The sequence below is a fragment of the Equus quagga genome, chromosome 6 (assembly GCF_021613505.1).
Source record: "Equus quagga isolate Etosha38 chromosome 6, UCLA_HA_Equagga_1.0, whole genome shotgun sequence".
Lineage (NCBI taxonomy): Eukaryota > Metazoa > Chordata > Mammalia > Perissodactyla > Equidae > Equus > Equus quagga.
Window position 1 is genome coordinate 117,854,370 of NC_060272.1, and position 18,551 is coordinate 117,872,920.

The window sequence follows — 18,551 nt, forward strand, 5'->3', positions numbered from 1 at the left end:
GAGGTTTCTTTTCTTTTCAGAGACTTATATGTTCTCTCTCCTCAAGGCTATATATTTAAATAAATAATTAATAGCTAGTGAAATATTAAACTTTTATAGTGTTAAGTTCTATTTTATAACCTTTGGTTAGAATAATTGACTACACATCAATCAATACAAATCTCAGTATTTATTCTCATTGAAGTCAACTTTTAAATTGAAATAGACTTTTAAAAGATTGTGGGGGGATCGCACTGCTGGAGATGTAAAGAGTCAGAGTAACACATCTGCCTTCAATAAGCTTGTAGCGTAATAGAGAATCCTAAATTGAGATCAAACAAATACTCTCACTTAAGGTAAAATAAGGTTTCTATCATGAGAGAAATTATAGGATTATTATATGTGTATGTGTGTGTGTGTACCAAAGTTTTTGTTAATCCAGGTCCTCAGCCCTTTAAGACACTTCTCAGACTCTATATGGTAGCATTTACCACAAGACAATGATGCTAACAATAATGCTGTAAATTTAAAACTTACCAAGTACTATCATAGAATTTGTTTTTAAATCTGCACTCAAAATTACCTTTGCTAGGTAGGCAAGTATCATCTCTGTTTTTAAATGAGGAAACAAAGTCAAGGGCTTGCTCAGCATCATTCAGCTGGTAAGCAGTAGATCCAAAACTAGAATCCAGAAATTATGACTCTTCTATTTGTTTTATTATTATTTGTGGTTTTAATATAATATGACTTACTATTTTTAAATCTTTGATTAGAGATGGAAAGGTAATAATATAGAAATAGAAATCATCCTTCTGATAAAAAAGAAAAATAACAATTTTAAGAGTAATCTTTATTGGTAGATTTTATAGCACAATCTCTTTCTATCAAGGTCACCACAAAAGTGACCTCATATGCCACACCAAATGTAAACAAAAGAAAGTTATTTATGCTTCCTGTCTTATCTATAGTATTTCTCAAATAAGAAATAGATTGTTTAAACTGAGAGAAGTTAGTAATAGAGCTGTAATTATTTGTCCAAAATTCTAAGGGATAATCAAAGTATTCCAAACTGATGGAATATATGATTTGCCTATTTCTTCTATTTTGACAGGTGCTCTGGTAGCATTTCTACACATATATAACTGATATTAGAAATATGATTTAAAGATTGTACATTTTAAATATTTTTAAATCAAAACATGATTTGTATTTTAATAAATTACAAGTCATTTGGTTTACTGTCTCCATAATTTCAGTGTTTCTTCATTTAATACATTTTATATTGTTAAATTGAAATTAAAATCTACATATACTTGTTTTTTAGAGAAATATGTTTATTGGCTTGGTCTTTCCTCAATGAAGAATATATTATAGTGTCAAGTTCTGCCACTGGGAAGGGATAGACAGAAATCTAATGGCGTACAAGTTTAACAAATGAGGGAAGCCACTGGAGCTGTTCATAGGAAGAAAAGAGCCTCCTCGAAGTTTTTTCTTTTTTGTTTCCTAAGATTCCATCTAGACTTGTAGCCATGAGCTATGTCTTACCAAATCAAAATCTCAAAAAGTCTAATTTAGATACAATGTTAACTTCAAGATTGATAAATACTCCAGTGCCCACTACTTCAGTAAAAGCTAATATTATTACGTTGCTAATAAAAGTGTTTTTTAATTTATATGGTGATAATCCAATAGAAAGTTTATAAACACAGGCTGAAATCAATGTGTCTTTATAGCACCATCCTTGCTACAAATAGGGAGTCTTGAAGTTTTGAAACCTTTCTTTTGGTTCTCACTATACAGAAGGCTTTGTTTTTAGATATTGTGGAGAATATATAAGTAAACAAAGGCAGAGTCTCTCTCGGGATTTACTAGGGTTCGTGGTTGAGAAACAGGCACAGTGCTCTGGAAGCTAAGAGAATGGAGAAGCTACTTTGTTGAAGAAAAAGAGAAGAAAGAACAGAGATGGCTTCTTAAGGAGAAAATGCTAAGTTGCTCTTTAAGCATGAGAAATTTCAGCAGAAGGAAACACCATGTCTAGATGCATCAGTGTAGAGATGGAAGACAGGTTTGGGGAAGGGCAGGCAAGTTTGACTTCAAGTGATGTCCGACTGAAACACAAATAGAAGCTAAATCTTAGAGAGCCTTATTCTGACCACAAACACCTGAGCTTTATTTTGTTGGGCTGAAGAACCCCAGAACGGTTTGAATAAGGGAGTGATAGGTCAGTGTTGCTTTAGGAAGTTGTATAAAAGATTATGTGAAGGCAGGGAAAGGTTGTGGGGAGGGGAAGGGTTGCTGCCGAAGTCTTAGTGGGATAATGAGTCTTCATTAGGAAGGCGGCAGAAGGGAATGGATATGAGAAACGTGTTACCTAATTTACAGAACCTGACAATTGATGGGACATAGAGAATTCAGAAACAAAGAGGGAGATAGATTCAAGCCTGGATGATAACCAGGAAGATTTTCAGGTTTGGGGAAACTGTGAGTTTGCTTTTAGATACTAATTATTAAGTACCTTTGGGACAATTCATGAATGAATATTTCCTGAAAATGTATAGAACCATGCTTTTAGATCGTAAGTTAAAATATAGCCAAAGGAATAAGTTTTTTCACCAAAACATACTTTTTTATTTGACGAAAACATAGTTTAATCTCAAATATGTCCAGCCCTAGTTTTGAATCTGTGATCTAAAATATTCATATTTAACAGTATGCACAAGTATACACAAATACATATGTAACAAAGATTTATTGATATAAATTCCAGGAGTTGTGTTTAAATATAGTGTTAATGCTTAACTTACTATGTCTCATATTTATATCGCTGTACATGTTAGCTACATCTTTTGCTGTTTTAATTAGAGTTCTTAACAAAGAAAGATTATTTTACCCCTTTGAGAGATTTCACTACCATTTTGTCTAATTGTTCCTTCTGTTAAACTACCACAGTATAAGCTTCTTTGGAATAATAAAATAGTAGTGCAGTTATCCTCTTAAGGACTTCTAAGTTGTTGTATCATTACAGCCTGGTGGCATTCTGCTGACTGCAGATTGGTGAGTGAGAAGGGCTAACATTAACTGTTTCATAAAAATATTACCAGTATGCCATTTAGTAAAATGTTTGTGTTATTAAAAATTCAAATGTAAAAGGTTTAGTGCAATCTACCTCAGCGTTACAAAGAGGACTTGTCAACTATCAATCACGTGCAGAAGACTGAGCAAATTTGTTTGTACGCTATTTATTTGAACTAAATCTCTAATAAGCCTCTTCTACTAATTGGACTTAACATTTATGTTGCTAAATGAGAAGCATTTTGGCTGCTATATAGGGTGGTAAGACCTACCCAGTGGAATAAACAAGTAACATCTGTTATCCCATCCTGCTCCAGCTTAGCTTTTACCAGTTAAGTACATCAGCCCTGAAGTCAAGGTTATCAAATATGTGAATCACTGGCTCACCCATGTATATGCGAAGGCAAAGAAATAGCACATCATGAGTAAAGACCAGACAACGAAAAGATAGCAATTTCAGCAGGTCTCTTTTGTTTTAACCTCTACAAGTCCCAAAACCTTAAGCAAAAACTGGTAGAAATAATAATTTTTGTGAAGTTTTTACAGTAACTAGTTTTATAATTAATTTCTTTTCTTTAGTATTTTCCTACCTGTAGAATTTTGAATGCTGATAATTATTAGATTAAATGCAATTACTTTTATAATATATTTGTGTTTATTTTCTTTAAAAAAAAAAGAAACTAAATTTGGATTTGGCTGCGCTTCGGAAAGAAAAAGAAGATTTACTGAAGAAATTAGAGTCCTCATCTGAAATCACAAGTTTGACAGAAGAAGTTTCCCAGGTAACAGTTCCACGGATGCAAGTTACATCACTTGGTACTTCAAGGAGCATGGACTTGGAAATGAAGCAATTGCAGTGTAAACTAAAGGTGATTATAAATTTTATTAAAGATGAAAACACATTTAAGTCAATGAATCCTTAAAGACAAGTTTGTATGAATTCTAATTTAATTCTATAACAAAGGTAAATTATAGTATAAATAATCCAAAGTTATTAATACTACATTTGACCTCATCGTTCTGTTTTAGCCTGGTAGATTCTTATCTAGTAACTTATAATACTGTTCTCTGAAAAATTGACAAGACACCATATATCCTAATTTAGGAGATGATGGAAACTGGCCGTTGTCATTCTATTCCACTATTCAAGTCCTGTCTGCCCCCCATTCCTCCCTCCACTGAACAGATTCCTTTCAAACATGTAATGTATCAACATAAATAGAATTGCTTCCCTCTGCACACTTGCTGTTATTTTAATTTGGTGGTTGTTGGTTGGAGATGGGGAGTGAGGAGGGAAGTTGGGGGAGGGAGAAGAAACACAAAGGTGAGTTGGTTCAATAGATTTCAGAAAGTTAAAACTGAGAGTAAGAATAAAAAGCAAGATTTCTTTTGTTTGTAAAGAATTGTATCTAAGTTCAGGTGAAGCTGTCAACAACTTAAAAGTAAGGGTGATCTTAGTTTAAATAGAATTATCTTGTAAGAAATAGGATTTGTGAGTTTTAATCGGAAGGTTCATTTTTATGCTAGGTAAAAAAAAAGCATTTATCCCTCCTATACTTAATTATTTTCTTTGGTGGGGATTGCTAGCTTGAAGCTAAAAGGACAGTGTATATGGGACCATATCTATGGTGAGAGTCACTAGGAAGAAAATTCTGGTTGGAAATGCACAGAATACTTCAGGAATGGAATAATTGACTGTTAAGAGGATATTCGACTATTGAATTGGCAAATACACTCAGTTGTTTTCAATTCACAATATTATATGTGCACTCGCCAATAATAATATTTTTAAATGAAAGATTACTAATAGGATAAACTAGGATAAAGTTTAAAGTAAATTAGTGAATCATTGCTTGAAAATATTTTGCTTTATCCACTGGCATTAATTTAGGTACTTCTTAAATACCGTCTTCATCAGACAGTTTTTATGTGCAGAACTTGCCTCAACTACTACATTTTATAAGTTTAAATACCTTGTGTAATAGAAATGTGAGAAAAAATAGTTGTGCAACTTTGGGGGCATGTGTATTCTCTTAAAATGTGTTTCTGTCTCTGAAAAAGTGGAATAAAATGAATATTTTGTTCTCGTATCGTTCATAAGTTGAAGATTTTGTGTTTAGATTTCTATACAAAGGATGCAATCATTGAGATAGTCTTTGACCCCGTCTACTACAGGGACTTTTATCCACACTTTTGTGATTCTTCTTTAAGTCTTCACAATCCTAACACCACTTTAGTTTTCACCAAGATAAAATAGAATGTTGGATCCAGTAATGTCTAATCTGACTTCAAAAAAATTTTAAATTGTTGCTAGTTTTAAATTGATTTATATTTTGCTTATTTGATTTTACTTGCTGCTAATGCTCTAACATAATTTTTGGTAATAATAGGCCCATATGAATATCTGTAAGTATTTGCATTGTGGTGTCCCATGGTATAAGTTTTTACCCATATATAAATCTCTGTCTTGCTTTGGAGGAATGTGTGGGTCACAGAATTGAGACTAAGGGAGTGCCTAAAGCAGTTCAGATCACACTTGATGTAAGTTTGGAGTGATGTTGTCCATATCTAGCCTAGAGTCCTGTAACACTAACCAGGCTGCATAGGGACCAAAGGGTAAATCTTTACTTTTGTCTTATTTCATGTTTTAATATGGAAATTTCCTAGAAGACCAGGTACTTTTAAGTACATAATACTCTCTTCTACTACAAATTTCTGTTTTGATATTGTGTTAGTTTGCTAGGGCTGCCATACCAAAATACCACAGAGTGAGTAGCTTAATATGACAGAAATTTATTTTCTCATAGTTCTGGAGGCTGGAAGTCCAAGATCAAGATATCAACAGGTTTGGTTTCCTCTGAGGCCTCTCTCTTTGGCTTGTGGATACCCACCTTACTGCTGTGTCGTCACAATCTGTGATTGTCCCTCAATCTGTGTGGTCTGTGTCTAACCTCCTCTTGTTATGAGGACACCGGTCATATCGGTTAAGGCCTGCCCATATGACCTCATTCCCCCTAATTACCTCTATCTCCAAATAAGTCACATGTTGAGTTACTAGGGGTTAGGACTTCAATACATGAATTTTGAGGGGACATATTTTAGCCCGTAACAGATATCAAATTGCTAACCATGATTTTCTAAGAAGTAGCTTATTTTCTGGTTGATGTTTTTATGCTTATTTGAGAAAAACTGGTTAGATTTGAATCTATTAAAGATCTACATGCATCTTTCTTATTTTATCCAATTAATATTAGACTTTTCTATGTAAATTCTTAGATATACTTCTCAGATGTGTGTGGGTCATTCAGTATCATTAGAGTGCTCATGTACCTTTTCCATATCTTCATCTTTACCCATATTAGATGTGTTTCCTCAAGGTACCAAAGTTTATATGGATAGATAATAAAATATTTAGAGACATATCAGTTCCTTCCACTGAATAATGTATACATCAGTTGTTTATATTTAATTTAATTTGTAGTTCTTTATACAATCTGGATTGAATAGTACTCCAATTTATATTTGTGCTTCTTTGACTTCCTGATTGTTATAAATATTCCTTTTGATATATACCATGTTCTCTTCCAATTTCCCAGTAAATTAATAATAAAGGTTAGTAGTTTTTAAACTACTACTCCTTTGTATATAATCTATTGCCTGGCTGGTTCTAACTCCTTTACCAATATTAACTCATTTAATCCTCATTTGAACCCTGTATGATAAGTTCTATTATTATCTCTATTTTGCAATTGAGAAAACTGAGACACAGAGAGAATAAGTTAATTCTCCCAGGTCACATGGCTACTTAGTGACAGAACTGAGATTAGAACTCAAACCATCTGGCTCCTGAGTCCATGCCCTTACTTATTACAGTCTGCAAATTTTAAATAATATTTAATAAACAGGTAGGAAAGCTCTAACCAGGATGGATTCTTGTCATGGTGACATTTTTGAAATGTGTGTTTTACTCCAGATGTTAAGTCATGCTGCAGGGAAGTATTGTGTAGTAGGAAATGGAAAAGGATCAGAGGACCTGGGTTGTGATCACTCTTTGTCCGCTGACTTCTCCTGAGACCGATTAGGGAAGTTACTTAACTTCTCCAGAGGTCTACAGCAGCGATACCTTTCTACCCATGTCAGAAGGAGTGTTGAGAATCAAATGAAATAGCTGTGAGACTTAGAAATTCTGGCATAAGTATATATCAAGCTGGCATTTTTTTATTTACTATAATTCAGTAATCCCTCAATTATCTAGAAGTCAGAGTTATGGCATTTTCAGTCACCTAAAATAACAGCCTTAAGTCTAAAAACAGAAAAGATTCAAACAGCTATCTTAAAATCCTTTTTTTTTTCTGTCAAAATACTGACAGGTTTCATTTACTGCCTGTTATCTTTTATTTTAAATACAGCTCTAATAAGTTTATTTATTTAACTTCTTGGCAGAAAACCCCTCAAAAGCAACAAAGTAGAAGTATGCGTATTAAGGGACAGGATGATTGTTTTTAGGCAGGAATATTGACAGAAACAAGAAATTGTAACCAACAGACTGACAGAGAGAAAAAATATGTATAAAAATGTTAAGGTAAAAATGCAAAATTATAAAAATAGCAGTATAGGACCATTTAGAGTAGGAGTAAGTAGCCATTTATATCATAATCATTTATCATTTATATCATAATCATTCCTAAAGACATCACTCTATAATGATATAGTGATAATATAGTTGATAAGTAATATACCATATATTTAATATACTGATAATATTTATAATATAATATCACTATATTAAAGCATCACTATTAGCTTAATGAATTGTGGATGTTCCTGTTTCTAAATGAATGAACGGTCATTCCGGAAAGAATTTAAGATTAATAAGTAAAGCAAAGCTTCAGTTATCTGGTAAACTTACTAGCGTGTAACCTCCTACTCTGGCAGTGCTAGAAATAAGACACTAGATATCACCTTAAACATGGAAAATATGGTGGAAATTTAGATTGCATTACACAAATGTGATCAAAACTTTTAACATTCGATACAGTTGTCGTGTTGAGGTAGCCTTGGGTTTTTAAGACAATTAATATCATATTTGATGTAAAAATTAAAATTACTTCAAATATTTTATTTACATAGGGTATACCAATATTTAAATATTAGATATTTAAATATTAAATATTTAAAGTCTATCTGATGAATTTGACTTTTATTTACATTGTGTGATTAATGGTTTCATCTTTTCAGATTTACATTTTTTTAGCTTTTGTCAGTCAAACCTGGGAATAGTTCTAATAGAAGCAGTTGATTGTAGTTACTAGAAAGATTAGCAAAATAACTACTCCAAATATTTTTAAAGCTATAATATTTTATATATGTTAAATATTTTTTAAAATTAACCAATGAATTACTGCATATCAACACTATCTTGTAGGTGGAAAAACTAAAGTATCAAAAAGATTAAGTGATGTGTCAGATTACATGTTTACTTGGAACTTGAGTCAAAATTGAAACTTAGGGGTCCTAACGCTCTAGTTACTCCCTCTGGCTCCTACGCTGTGCAGACAACAAATACCACAAAGCTTTGGAAAACTAATAATTATGTATAAATACTTTAATAATAAGTGGTATTATTAGTAAGTTCAAGTAAGGAAGTATTTAGCATTCATAAGATTCTGTCAGTTTTTTATTACTGTCTAAAAAGCTATCCTAAAATATAGCAGTTTAAAACAGCAGCAATTTATTATTTCTTATGTTCCGGGGGTTGACTGGGCAGTTCTTTTGCCGTTCTCTTCTGGGGTCTCTCAGATGCCTGCATTTCTCTAAACCAAGGATTGACCTGAGTGGGAAGTTCCAAGATAGCCTCACTCCCAGGTCTGGCAGTTGTCCTGTTTTCTGTCACCTGGGTGCCCCAGTACTCCTCCACGTGGCCTTTCCTCTGTATTCCTTGCAAGGTGATCCCAGGGCCATATTCCAGGAGCGCAGAGGGGCAAGCTACCAGGACTTAGGCCAAGGGTCTGGTGCTTGCACAGTGTCATTTCTGCCATGTTCTTTTGGTCAAAGCAAATCACAGCCCAGACCAGATTCAAGGGGTTGGGAGATGGATTCCTTCTCTTTGTGGGAAAGGCAGAGCATTTGTGACAATATTTAGTCTGTTATAGGCTATTAGTAAATCCAGCATTAGTTTTAAGTTATCTTATTAAACCATTAAAATACTTAATTGCATACACATTTACATTTTACAAAAAACATCTGTATTTCCTGTAAATGTATTTTGGGTGTGTATTCTTTGCAGTTGTTATATGATTACATTCTTCTACAGTTTTGGCATGTTATATAAAACTTTTAGTGTACTATAGTATTTCTATTAGAACATATAAAAGATTTAAAAATATTAAAATGTTCATTTTAATTATAAGGATAATTATTACAAATTTATTACTGTTCATGAGAATGGCATTTATTTTTGTACTGCTTTAGACCGAGATCGAAAGGTGTATTTGAATTTATGTACGTTTTTAATCTAGAATGCAACTAATGAACTCACTAAACAGTTGTCAAACGTGAAGTCTCTGAAATTTGAACTCCTGGCAAAAGAAGAACACATAAAGGAAATGCATGAAAAGTATGTCTTTATGTTTTTATCCATTGTATTTGGTGCCACCTAGTGGCAATCACCTCTATTAAACATTGCACCTCAAGAGAATACAAACGTTAAAAATTGAATTGTTCATCCTTAGTTTGTGTTCAGGCCTACAGAGGATGAAAGTTTAAGGGATATCACAGAAAGCATGGTTGATGGCAAGTTAGTTACTATTTTAAAATTATATTTATAATATTATAGATTTTCTTTCTTACAATAAACATTTAATTTCAAATAAATATAAATTAATGGCCTGAAGACTATGAACAAAAAATTTTAGGATATGGTAATTGTTTGACAAAATATGTATGTGTGGGTTGATCCTTACATTGGATTTAATGCCTAAGTTTACAAAGCTAAGATGGAAAAGGGGGAAAATTTTATTTGTATTTAAAATAACTGGAGGGTTATGAAAGTTTGTACTTAAGGTATTTATTAATAAAAGGGGTTTAAAATATTCTATCTCACTGAGTCAAAATTATTTTCTGTCTGTATCTGTTATAGATATACCAGAGCATAGAGGTGCTAACATTTTCAGCTAGAATTCCAGTGTGTCATTGATCATTTAGGATGTATGTATCTCATACACGTGCATGTATACCACATTATAAGTGAAGAACACTTAGAAGTGATATTAATAGATAAAACTCTTAGACAAAAAGATTGGTTAATTTTTTAAACAGAGTATCTTGGAGTTTACTTATTAGATTAAGGGGAAGTCTTGCTTACTGTTTAACAGAGAGGGCTGTAAGAAATGTTTTCTGAATCCTGGCTCCTCTACCTGCTGGCTCAGTGCCTCAATTTAGTAGTATTAGCTCTTAAAGATCTTACGAGGGTTAAATGAGTTAGTGCATGGAAAGCACTTATAGCCGTGACTGGCCCTAATAAGGACTCCGGAAATGTTAGCTGTTGTTATTATAGTGGGAATAGTTGTGGTGGTTGTCACTGCATCTACCATTTTGTACCTAATATGTTAGCAACTTAACCTAAACTGAAATGTCAGTTCAATCTCAAATGACATTAAATTAGAAGGTATCGTGCCTAATTTTAGTGTGTTTACATGATATTATAAGATTTTGCATTTGTTTATTAAAGTATAGAGTTGTTTTCTCAGTGTTATGCTTTTTGGTGATCTCTATCACTTGGATTTTTCTTAGTAATGCAAGAAGATAATTTAAATATAATTTTGTTTTCATAAATTTTATTAATCTTCCTCAGTTCTTCTATTTTTTATGTTTTAATGCATATATAATACTATAATTACCAAGTCACAACTGGATTGCATATCTTACAAATATTCAAAATATTAACAGCGCAATATTTTACCCCATGCAGTTATTTTATTAATTTGCAGTTTCACTAATATCAGATAGCATTTAAAGATTAAAGGTAAGTATAGCGTTGGATAATATGTGAGCTTATCCTCTTGTTTTTCCCTTTCAAGGCTGTCTCGAATGGAGAGGGACATAACCATGAAAAGACATTTGATAGAGGACTTGAAATTTCGACAGAAAGTGAATTTGGAAAGTAATGAGAGTGTTAATGAAATGTTAGAAAATCTTGAAAAAAAGGTATCAACTTTTACGTTTGTTGACACTAAAAAAAATCGATTCCCGTTGTATTTACCTCCTTCACTTGAATATTCAATCTCAATAAATTTATACAAAGTATTCATAGAATATATATATACTGTTACATATAATTACATTATTTGCTCTGAAAGTACATTGTTTCAAAATTCAGGACTCCAAAATCTTATACATAATATTAGCCACACATTCTTTTTATATTTGTAAACATAAACATGAGAAGATAATTAAGTTTAAATTTTAAAGATCTTTAATATTTCTGAGATACTTAATTACAGTTTATTCAGCATTTTGTTTTATTTAAAATTACAATTTATAACGATAGAATCACACATGTAGTTTTAAATTAAATAGGTGATAACCAATAACTATCAGAAGTTCTTTAAAAATTTGTACATACCACAATTTTTTTTTTCCTGAGGAAGATTAGCCCTGAGCTAACATCTGTTGCCAATCTTCCTCTTTTTTTGCTTAAGGAAGATTAGTCCTGAGCTAACATCTATGTCAGTCTCCCTCCACTTTATACATGGGATGCTGCCACAGCATGGCTGACAAGTGGTGTACGTCCACACCCAGCATCTGACCCTGTGAACCTGGGCCGCTGAAGTGGAGCGTGCCGAACTTAACCACTATGCCACGGGACTGGCCCCCACCACAATCTTTTTAAAGTGTACTTTTCCCCTGTGTATACTCAATGCAGTCTACTTAGGAAGAGAGTTGTACTTAAAATAGTTGTATATTATCTGACCCCAAAGTAGAAATCAGCAATTTGCTAAAAGAGATTTTTTTGTTTAAAAAAAAAAATAGGTGCTATTTGCACAAGTCATAAAGCAGCTTGTGCTTTGGCATTCACTAAATGTTATCCACTCCAGGGAGAACATCTCCTTTACTTTCCTTGTTGGAGATAAAAACGTTAAGTATCCGTTTAGCTCAAATGAATTTAAGAGAGAAAATTTTACATGAGCAAGACAAACGCATATGGATTTTCTTTCTCTTTCTCCTCCACACACCTACATAAATTATAATTACTTCCTATAGATTTTTTCAATGTTATCCTTTAAATTTTGCTCACTTTTTAATGTCAATAATCATTTCTGATAGTCTTAGAATCTTTGTATAAGTAATTATGTATCTCTAGTATTTCATTAAACAGAAAAAGAAAAACTATTTCCTTTGTTATTCTTTTAAATGTATAATAAATATGTTGTATTACTTATTTAATTTTACCCTGAAAAGTACATATTATATCGGAGACTACAACTGAAAGTTATCCATACCTTGGCTTGTCTAAGAATCAAAACCGACCATCTTCTGCTTCAGGAAGTTTAGCTTAATAATTAAAAGAAATGTAGTTAAAATTAATATTGTCTTATTAGGTGGAAGACTACATGTATCAGTATTCATTTTTTTTTCCGATTTTTGGTGTGCTATTGATTAAGGATTATTGGCCTCATTCACAATGTGAGTTCTACTAATCTTATACTTAAATTTGATATCATTTATGAAAAAATAACCATGCGTTCATTTGGTTTCTGTTGGAACAAGGACAGAATACCACTAGAATGCCTTCACTAGTAACAATTACCTTATGCCTTACTGTAGGTGCAGACATTGACTGAGGAGTGCTCCAACAAGAAGGTATCTATTGATTCACTAAAGCAGAGACTCAGCGTCGCTGTGAGAGAGAAGTCACAGTATGAACAGATGTATCAGAAAACTAAAGAGGAATTAGAAAAAAAGGTGTGTATTCAGGACGTTTTAGCTTAGAGATGGAATGTAATAATGTCTTTTTCATTTTTAAAGTTGCCAATTTTTCCTTTCCCAAACTATTATGAGTTACTTAAATGTTTCAGATAACTGCAACGAACGTTTATATCTCTACATGAAACACTAAGAATTTAACATTCAAGGTAGTGCTATATTAGAGAAACAGATTTTGTGTCTTGATAATTTCTTATAAATGAATTCTATTGTTAAGAACTGGCACAAGTGGATATAAATCTTTTAGGTCCACCTAAACTTATAAACTAATTAAACATTGCCATTTACTATATGAGATCTTTTGGTCTAAAATAGCTTCCATATCTTTAATGATTTATTATTTTTAAAAAGCGTATACTAATTTTGATGATAAATATATAAAAATATGTGCTCAGGATATTTTATTAAAAATAAACAGAAACAACCATCAATTTTACCCAAATAAAAATAAATACATACAGAGAGAGTAATGAAATCCTTTCTTTATCTGTCATGTGTTACTAACTCTTCCAAATCTGTTTATGAAATATTTTTTATTCTGTGATTACGGGTTTTTTGCAGGATCTCAAGCTTAACATCCTAGTATCAAAAGTAAATGAGACTGAATCTGCCATGGCAGAAATTGAAACAGCAGCATCTAAACATCTTCAAGGATTAGCATTGCAAAGTGAGCAGGCCCTAGAAGGGGCACAGAAGAAGTTGCTGTTAGCCACTGAGAAAGTGGAGGAGTTCACCGTATTTGTGAAGGTTTGAATTGTTTGTGCTTTCCTAACTTGTACTTTCCTTCAGGCAGGGTAGGCAGTAGCCTACTTCAGATGATTTGGGGAATACTTTGAAGTTTCTTTCTGCTTCCTTAAACCATAAAGCATCTTCTCCTACCCTTCTCGCCACGTTCTTCAAAATTTGTCTATGAAAGATTTGTTTTTATAGCTCGAGTTTAAAATTTTTCACTTTACTGTTAGTATTCTTTTCTAAATGTCAATTTAGTTACGAAATTGTAGTAATCACATAATTAAGGCAGGTTTTAAGATGAAAGAATTAAGTCATTTCCACTCTACTCTCCTTTTGAAAATCATCAAAGCAAGAAAAACAACCGAAAACTTGCCTCATGTTTATTGAAGCTGGGAGACATCTGAACCCCAGTCCACAACCCTTCAAGACATGGAACGGATAGAGGGATGGTAAATGGCTTAGCAGAACAAAAGGAAGACAGACAGAAGTGCCTGCAAAGGGGGTACCGTCTAGAAATTACCTGACAGCTGAAGAACCCCAGAAAGGCTCAGGGATTGGCTGCGCAAGGCACTACCGAAATTGAGTGTGTTGGGGAAGGGGACACAGAGCTAAAACACGTGGTTTGTTTGCAAGTCTTTGTAAGCAGCTTTTAGACCTCTGGTCTGTCCTTCTGCCCCATACAGGCAGGCAGTATTCCTCCCTTAACCCTTCTAGAAAAATCTAAAAAGAACAGCTCTGGTTTCAGAGGTACCAGGCGCTACAGCCAAGAATCTGGGGACTGCTCTGCTCCTTTTAATCCCACGGTGAGTTGTTCACACCTCTGTTTAATGCCTTTTATTCTACCTTGTGTTATAATTAGCAGATGAATCTGCTGCTTCTAGATAGATTGTGAGTTCCTTAAAGTCAAGGACAGTGTTTTATTCCTCTCTGCCTCCGTAACATGTACCGTTAGTGCCTCGTAAAGAGTTGGCATGTGATAATGATCACTAACTAATCAAAGTAAATTTCCATTAGGAATGTGAAATTTTAATGATAGTCCTTTTGGCCTTTAAAAATAAGAGTTTAAACAGTTTTGACTACAGTAGTAGAATAACTCTGCTTTCTCCCATTTCTCCTGAAATCACAGTGTTCTTTTCTTTTAACCAATCTGTGATGAGATTCCTCATGCAACTTTTCCTTCAGATGGCATGCATTAGTAAATACTGGCATATCTTAGCAGTAGAAATGTACTTAAATATATAAAATATTTTCAATTTGTGGACTCTTTATAAAATGAAACGTTAAATGTCCTCCTATGGAGTAAAATAACATCACCACTTACTGTCTCTTTTCCCAAATAACACCACTATTATTTGAACTGTTCGATTACACTTGCCACACATATATATTTTTAAAAGTATATTACTTTATATATATTAACATGTTAGTGTTTTCAAATAAGGTTCTTTTCTTTTCTTCTCTTCTCGTCTCATCTCGTCTCGTCTCGTCTCTTCTCCTCTCCTCTCCTCTCCTCTCATCCCCTCCCCTCCCCTCTCCTCTCCCTCCCCACCTTCCCCTCCCCTCCCTCTAGATCGGTCAGTAGTTTGGCATCTCTTAAGCCCCCGGTAAGGAAGGTCCTCTGCTCGACATACAGTAGAATATTTTTGAATCTCCTTATCCCCTTAAGTATTGACCTTATTTATCAGACATAACGTTCCTGGGCTTATAGATTGAATATAAGGTGGAAAATAACTGGATCTTATGTATAATGTGATATTCTTCATTCCCCTAAAAATAGGAGCTTACAACCTTTTATGCCAGTGTTAGTAGTACACCATTTAGAACAAATCCCTTACCTTGTTTCTTTGGAAATCATTGATACCTTGGGAGTCTTCTCATTTTAAAAATATCTACAAAATGAATGAAATAAAACATTTTATCTCTTTTAACAAAGGTTTCAACTGGTGTAAAGTCAAACCAATAATTCTTGCCTCAGAGGACCCTAAATGATTGCAGAGTATTAATTTTAGTAAATGTAATTTACCTTTTCCAGATTTAAAATGTCATTTCTTCCAAATGCTTCTTGAATAGTCCCACTGTTTAACTTATGATAAGCGTTCTCATTGAATATTGTCATTATTTTACTCATGGTATAGAACCATTTTTATTATGCCTTTTAGCTTCATAAATCTTTGTTTTCTTGTTTTATATTCAGCTTAGGGTTTTGTTTATTGAATTTTTAGCCAAGATGTAAAATATGAAATAAATGATTATAAGATTTATTCAAAATGCTAATTATTGTTTTTCCTGAAATATTCTTTGAATGTGTCCTTTTTATTTTTTTAAATTTTATTTATTTGTTTATTTTGTGTGTGAAGAAGATTGGCCCTGAACTAACATCCATTGCCAATCCTCCTCTTTTTGCTGAGGAAGATTAGCCCTGAGCTAACATCTGTGCCCATCATACTCTGTTTTGTATGTGGGATGCTAACACAGCATGGCTTGATGAACAGTGCTAGGTCCACACCCGGGATCTGAACCTGAGAACCCCGGCTGCCAAAGCAAAGTGTGCAAACTTAACCACTATGCCATTGGGCCAGCCCCAGAGTCCTTTTTAAAAAGAAGAATTGATAACTGGAAGTTTTTAAAACAGAAAAATAAATTTTATGACTAGATATCTGGTTATTCTGGACTTGATGAAGTTTCATGACCTCCATGATAGTGTAATTGGTGTGCTTCTTCACATAAAATAATTTAGCCAAAATTATCTCTTTAAAAACAAACTTTTTATTTATGTCCAAGGATATAAACAATATTTAATGATAAAGTGAGTATCTAATCTCTAGTTGTTCACACGTGACTTATTGGCTTTTCATATTTTTTACCAGCAATGATATATTAAGTGTTTTAATAGATAAATTCAGGATTGCTGTGGTTTTGTGGCTTTTTTTAATTTGAGTAATGTATTAAAGATTCTATAATAGGGAAAGATAATAGATACAGGTAAACTATTTTTAGTATTCTTTCAGAACTTTTCCACTTTGTTTCAGTTTGATATTTAGATTGCCTGAGTTAGAATCGACTGATTCTATTGCTTTTAAATAAAAATGCATAATTTTTGTCCCGAAATCAACTTATTAAATCAACCTCTTGGTTGGGGTAGGACCCAACAATCTGCATTTAACATGTTAACTGGGTGATTACTATGTGTAGTGTAGTTCTAAAAACATTGCCTTAAATTTTTCTTATAAATTGAATTAAATAACAAAATATATATTGTTTGGTGTTTAATAGCACCTCTTACCACTCATGACTTTTAATGATAATTTGACATTTGTTTTTCTTAACTGTGTTTTAGGGTCAGCGTGTAGTTGATACTGGCAGCACTTGCTGCTTAAAATCTATTTCTCTAATAAAGGGCCACCAGCAGATTAATGTCAAAACCAGAAACATTGGCAGAGACCGGATATTTGAGTCTGAGGAATGAGATTATATCATCCTTGCCTTCCTCGCACATATGACCTTAGGACTAGGTAGGAATGCTCAGGAGCCACCATCTGAGGCAACATACCATCAGTGACATCTTAAATCCTACCACATTAGATCAAAACTTCCCCCTTTTTAAAAATTTAAAACCTTCCATAATTTGACCCTGTTTATCCTGCCTAGAATCTAATCTTCTTTCCCACCACTCTCCAACTTTTACTCATATTGTGTTCAGTCCTGCCTTTGTTCAAGTTCTCTCACTCAACATGCCCTTCCCTCTTTGCTCTAAATCCTTCAGATTTAGCTCAGTGCCCTCCTCTCTCCTGAATCCTTTCTTCAGCTCTGTGGTTAAGAGGAAAAAGCCCCACTCTACCAGTTACTAGCTATGTTATCTCAGGCAAGTGACTTAACCCTCTGTGCCTCAGTTTCCCATCTATAGAATGAGCGGTCATAATGGAGCATACCCAAGGCAAGGATTTAAATAAGTTAACTTCGATAGAGCTCAAAACATTGGTCTATAGACTAGAAGTGCTAAGCGTCAGCTAGTAGTAATAGTATGGCTCTCATTTATCTCTTGAATATTTACTGTGTGTACCACATAAATTAACATATAACCCTTGACTCCTGTATTTTTCTTTTTGTTTCGAGTAGATTATAGCCAACTTGAAGGCAGGGACATTGTCATTCGTTATCCCCAAAGTACTGGCACATAATAGGATTCATTAAAAGCTTTTTTTTTTTTTTGGAGTAAGATTAGCCCTGAGCTAACTACTGCCAATCCTCCTCTTTTTGCTGAGGAAGACCGGCCCTGAGCTAACATCCATGCCCATCTTCCTCTACTTTATATGTGGGACGCCTACCACAGCATGGCTTGCCAAGCAGTGCCCTGTCCACACCCGGGATCCCAGCTGGTGAACCCCAGGCCTCTGAGAAGCGGAACATGCGCACTTAACTGCTGTGCCACCAGGCTGGCCCCAGATTCATTAAATTCTTGAGGAATTGATTTTATATCTGCTCCAGGAGTGGTACTGGACACACAATCACTGCTCAGATTAAAAACTCTGTGAAGGCAAGAGCTGCGCACGTTCTCTAATGGGCACCATTAAAGAATGTGCATAGTTCCTATATGGAACATTATGATCACCAGGACTCTGTGCAGAGCTTATTAGGGTACCATGTACACAAAAGTACTTAATAAATATTGTTAGTAGTATTAATAGTAATAATGTTTGTTCTGGCCCTATTGTGGAATCTGTGTCCCTTTAGTCTTTTCATTTATTCATAGGGCACAACAAGATTATAGAAGAGGTGGAGTGGCC

At 33.7% G+C, this 18,551-nt stretch overlaps 1 protein-coding gene across 3 annotated transcripts in view; it reads left to right on the forward strand.

Moving 5' to 3' along the window:
* The window catches only part of CNTLN (centlein), a 314,336-nt gene that overhangs the window by 257,077 nt on the left and 38,708 nt on the right, over nt 1–18,551 (forward strand). For all 3 annotated transcript variants that reach the window (XM_046664977.1, XM_046664979.1, XM_046664980.1), the window contains exons 19-23: nt 3,729–3,920; nt 9,570–9,667; nt 11,130–11,256; nt 12,877–13,014; nt 13,597–13,782. In XM_046664977.1, the coding sequence (XP_046520933.1) occupies nt 3,729–3,920; nt 9,570–9,667; nt 11,130–11,256; nt 12,877–13,014; nt 13,597–13,782 (741 nt within the window). The remainder of the gene's footprint in view (nt 1–3,728; nt 3,921–9,569; nt 9,668–11,129; nt 11,257–12,876; nt 13,015–13,596; nt 13,783–18,551) is intronic.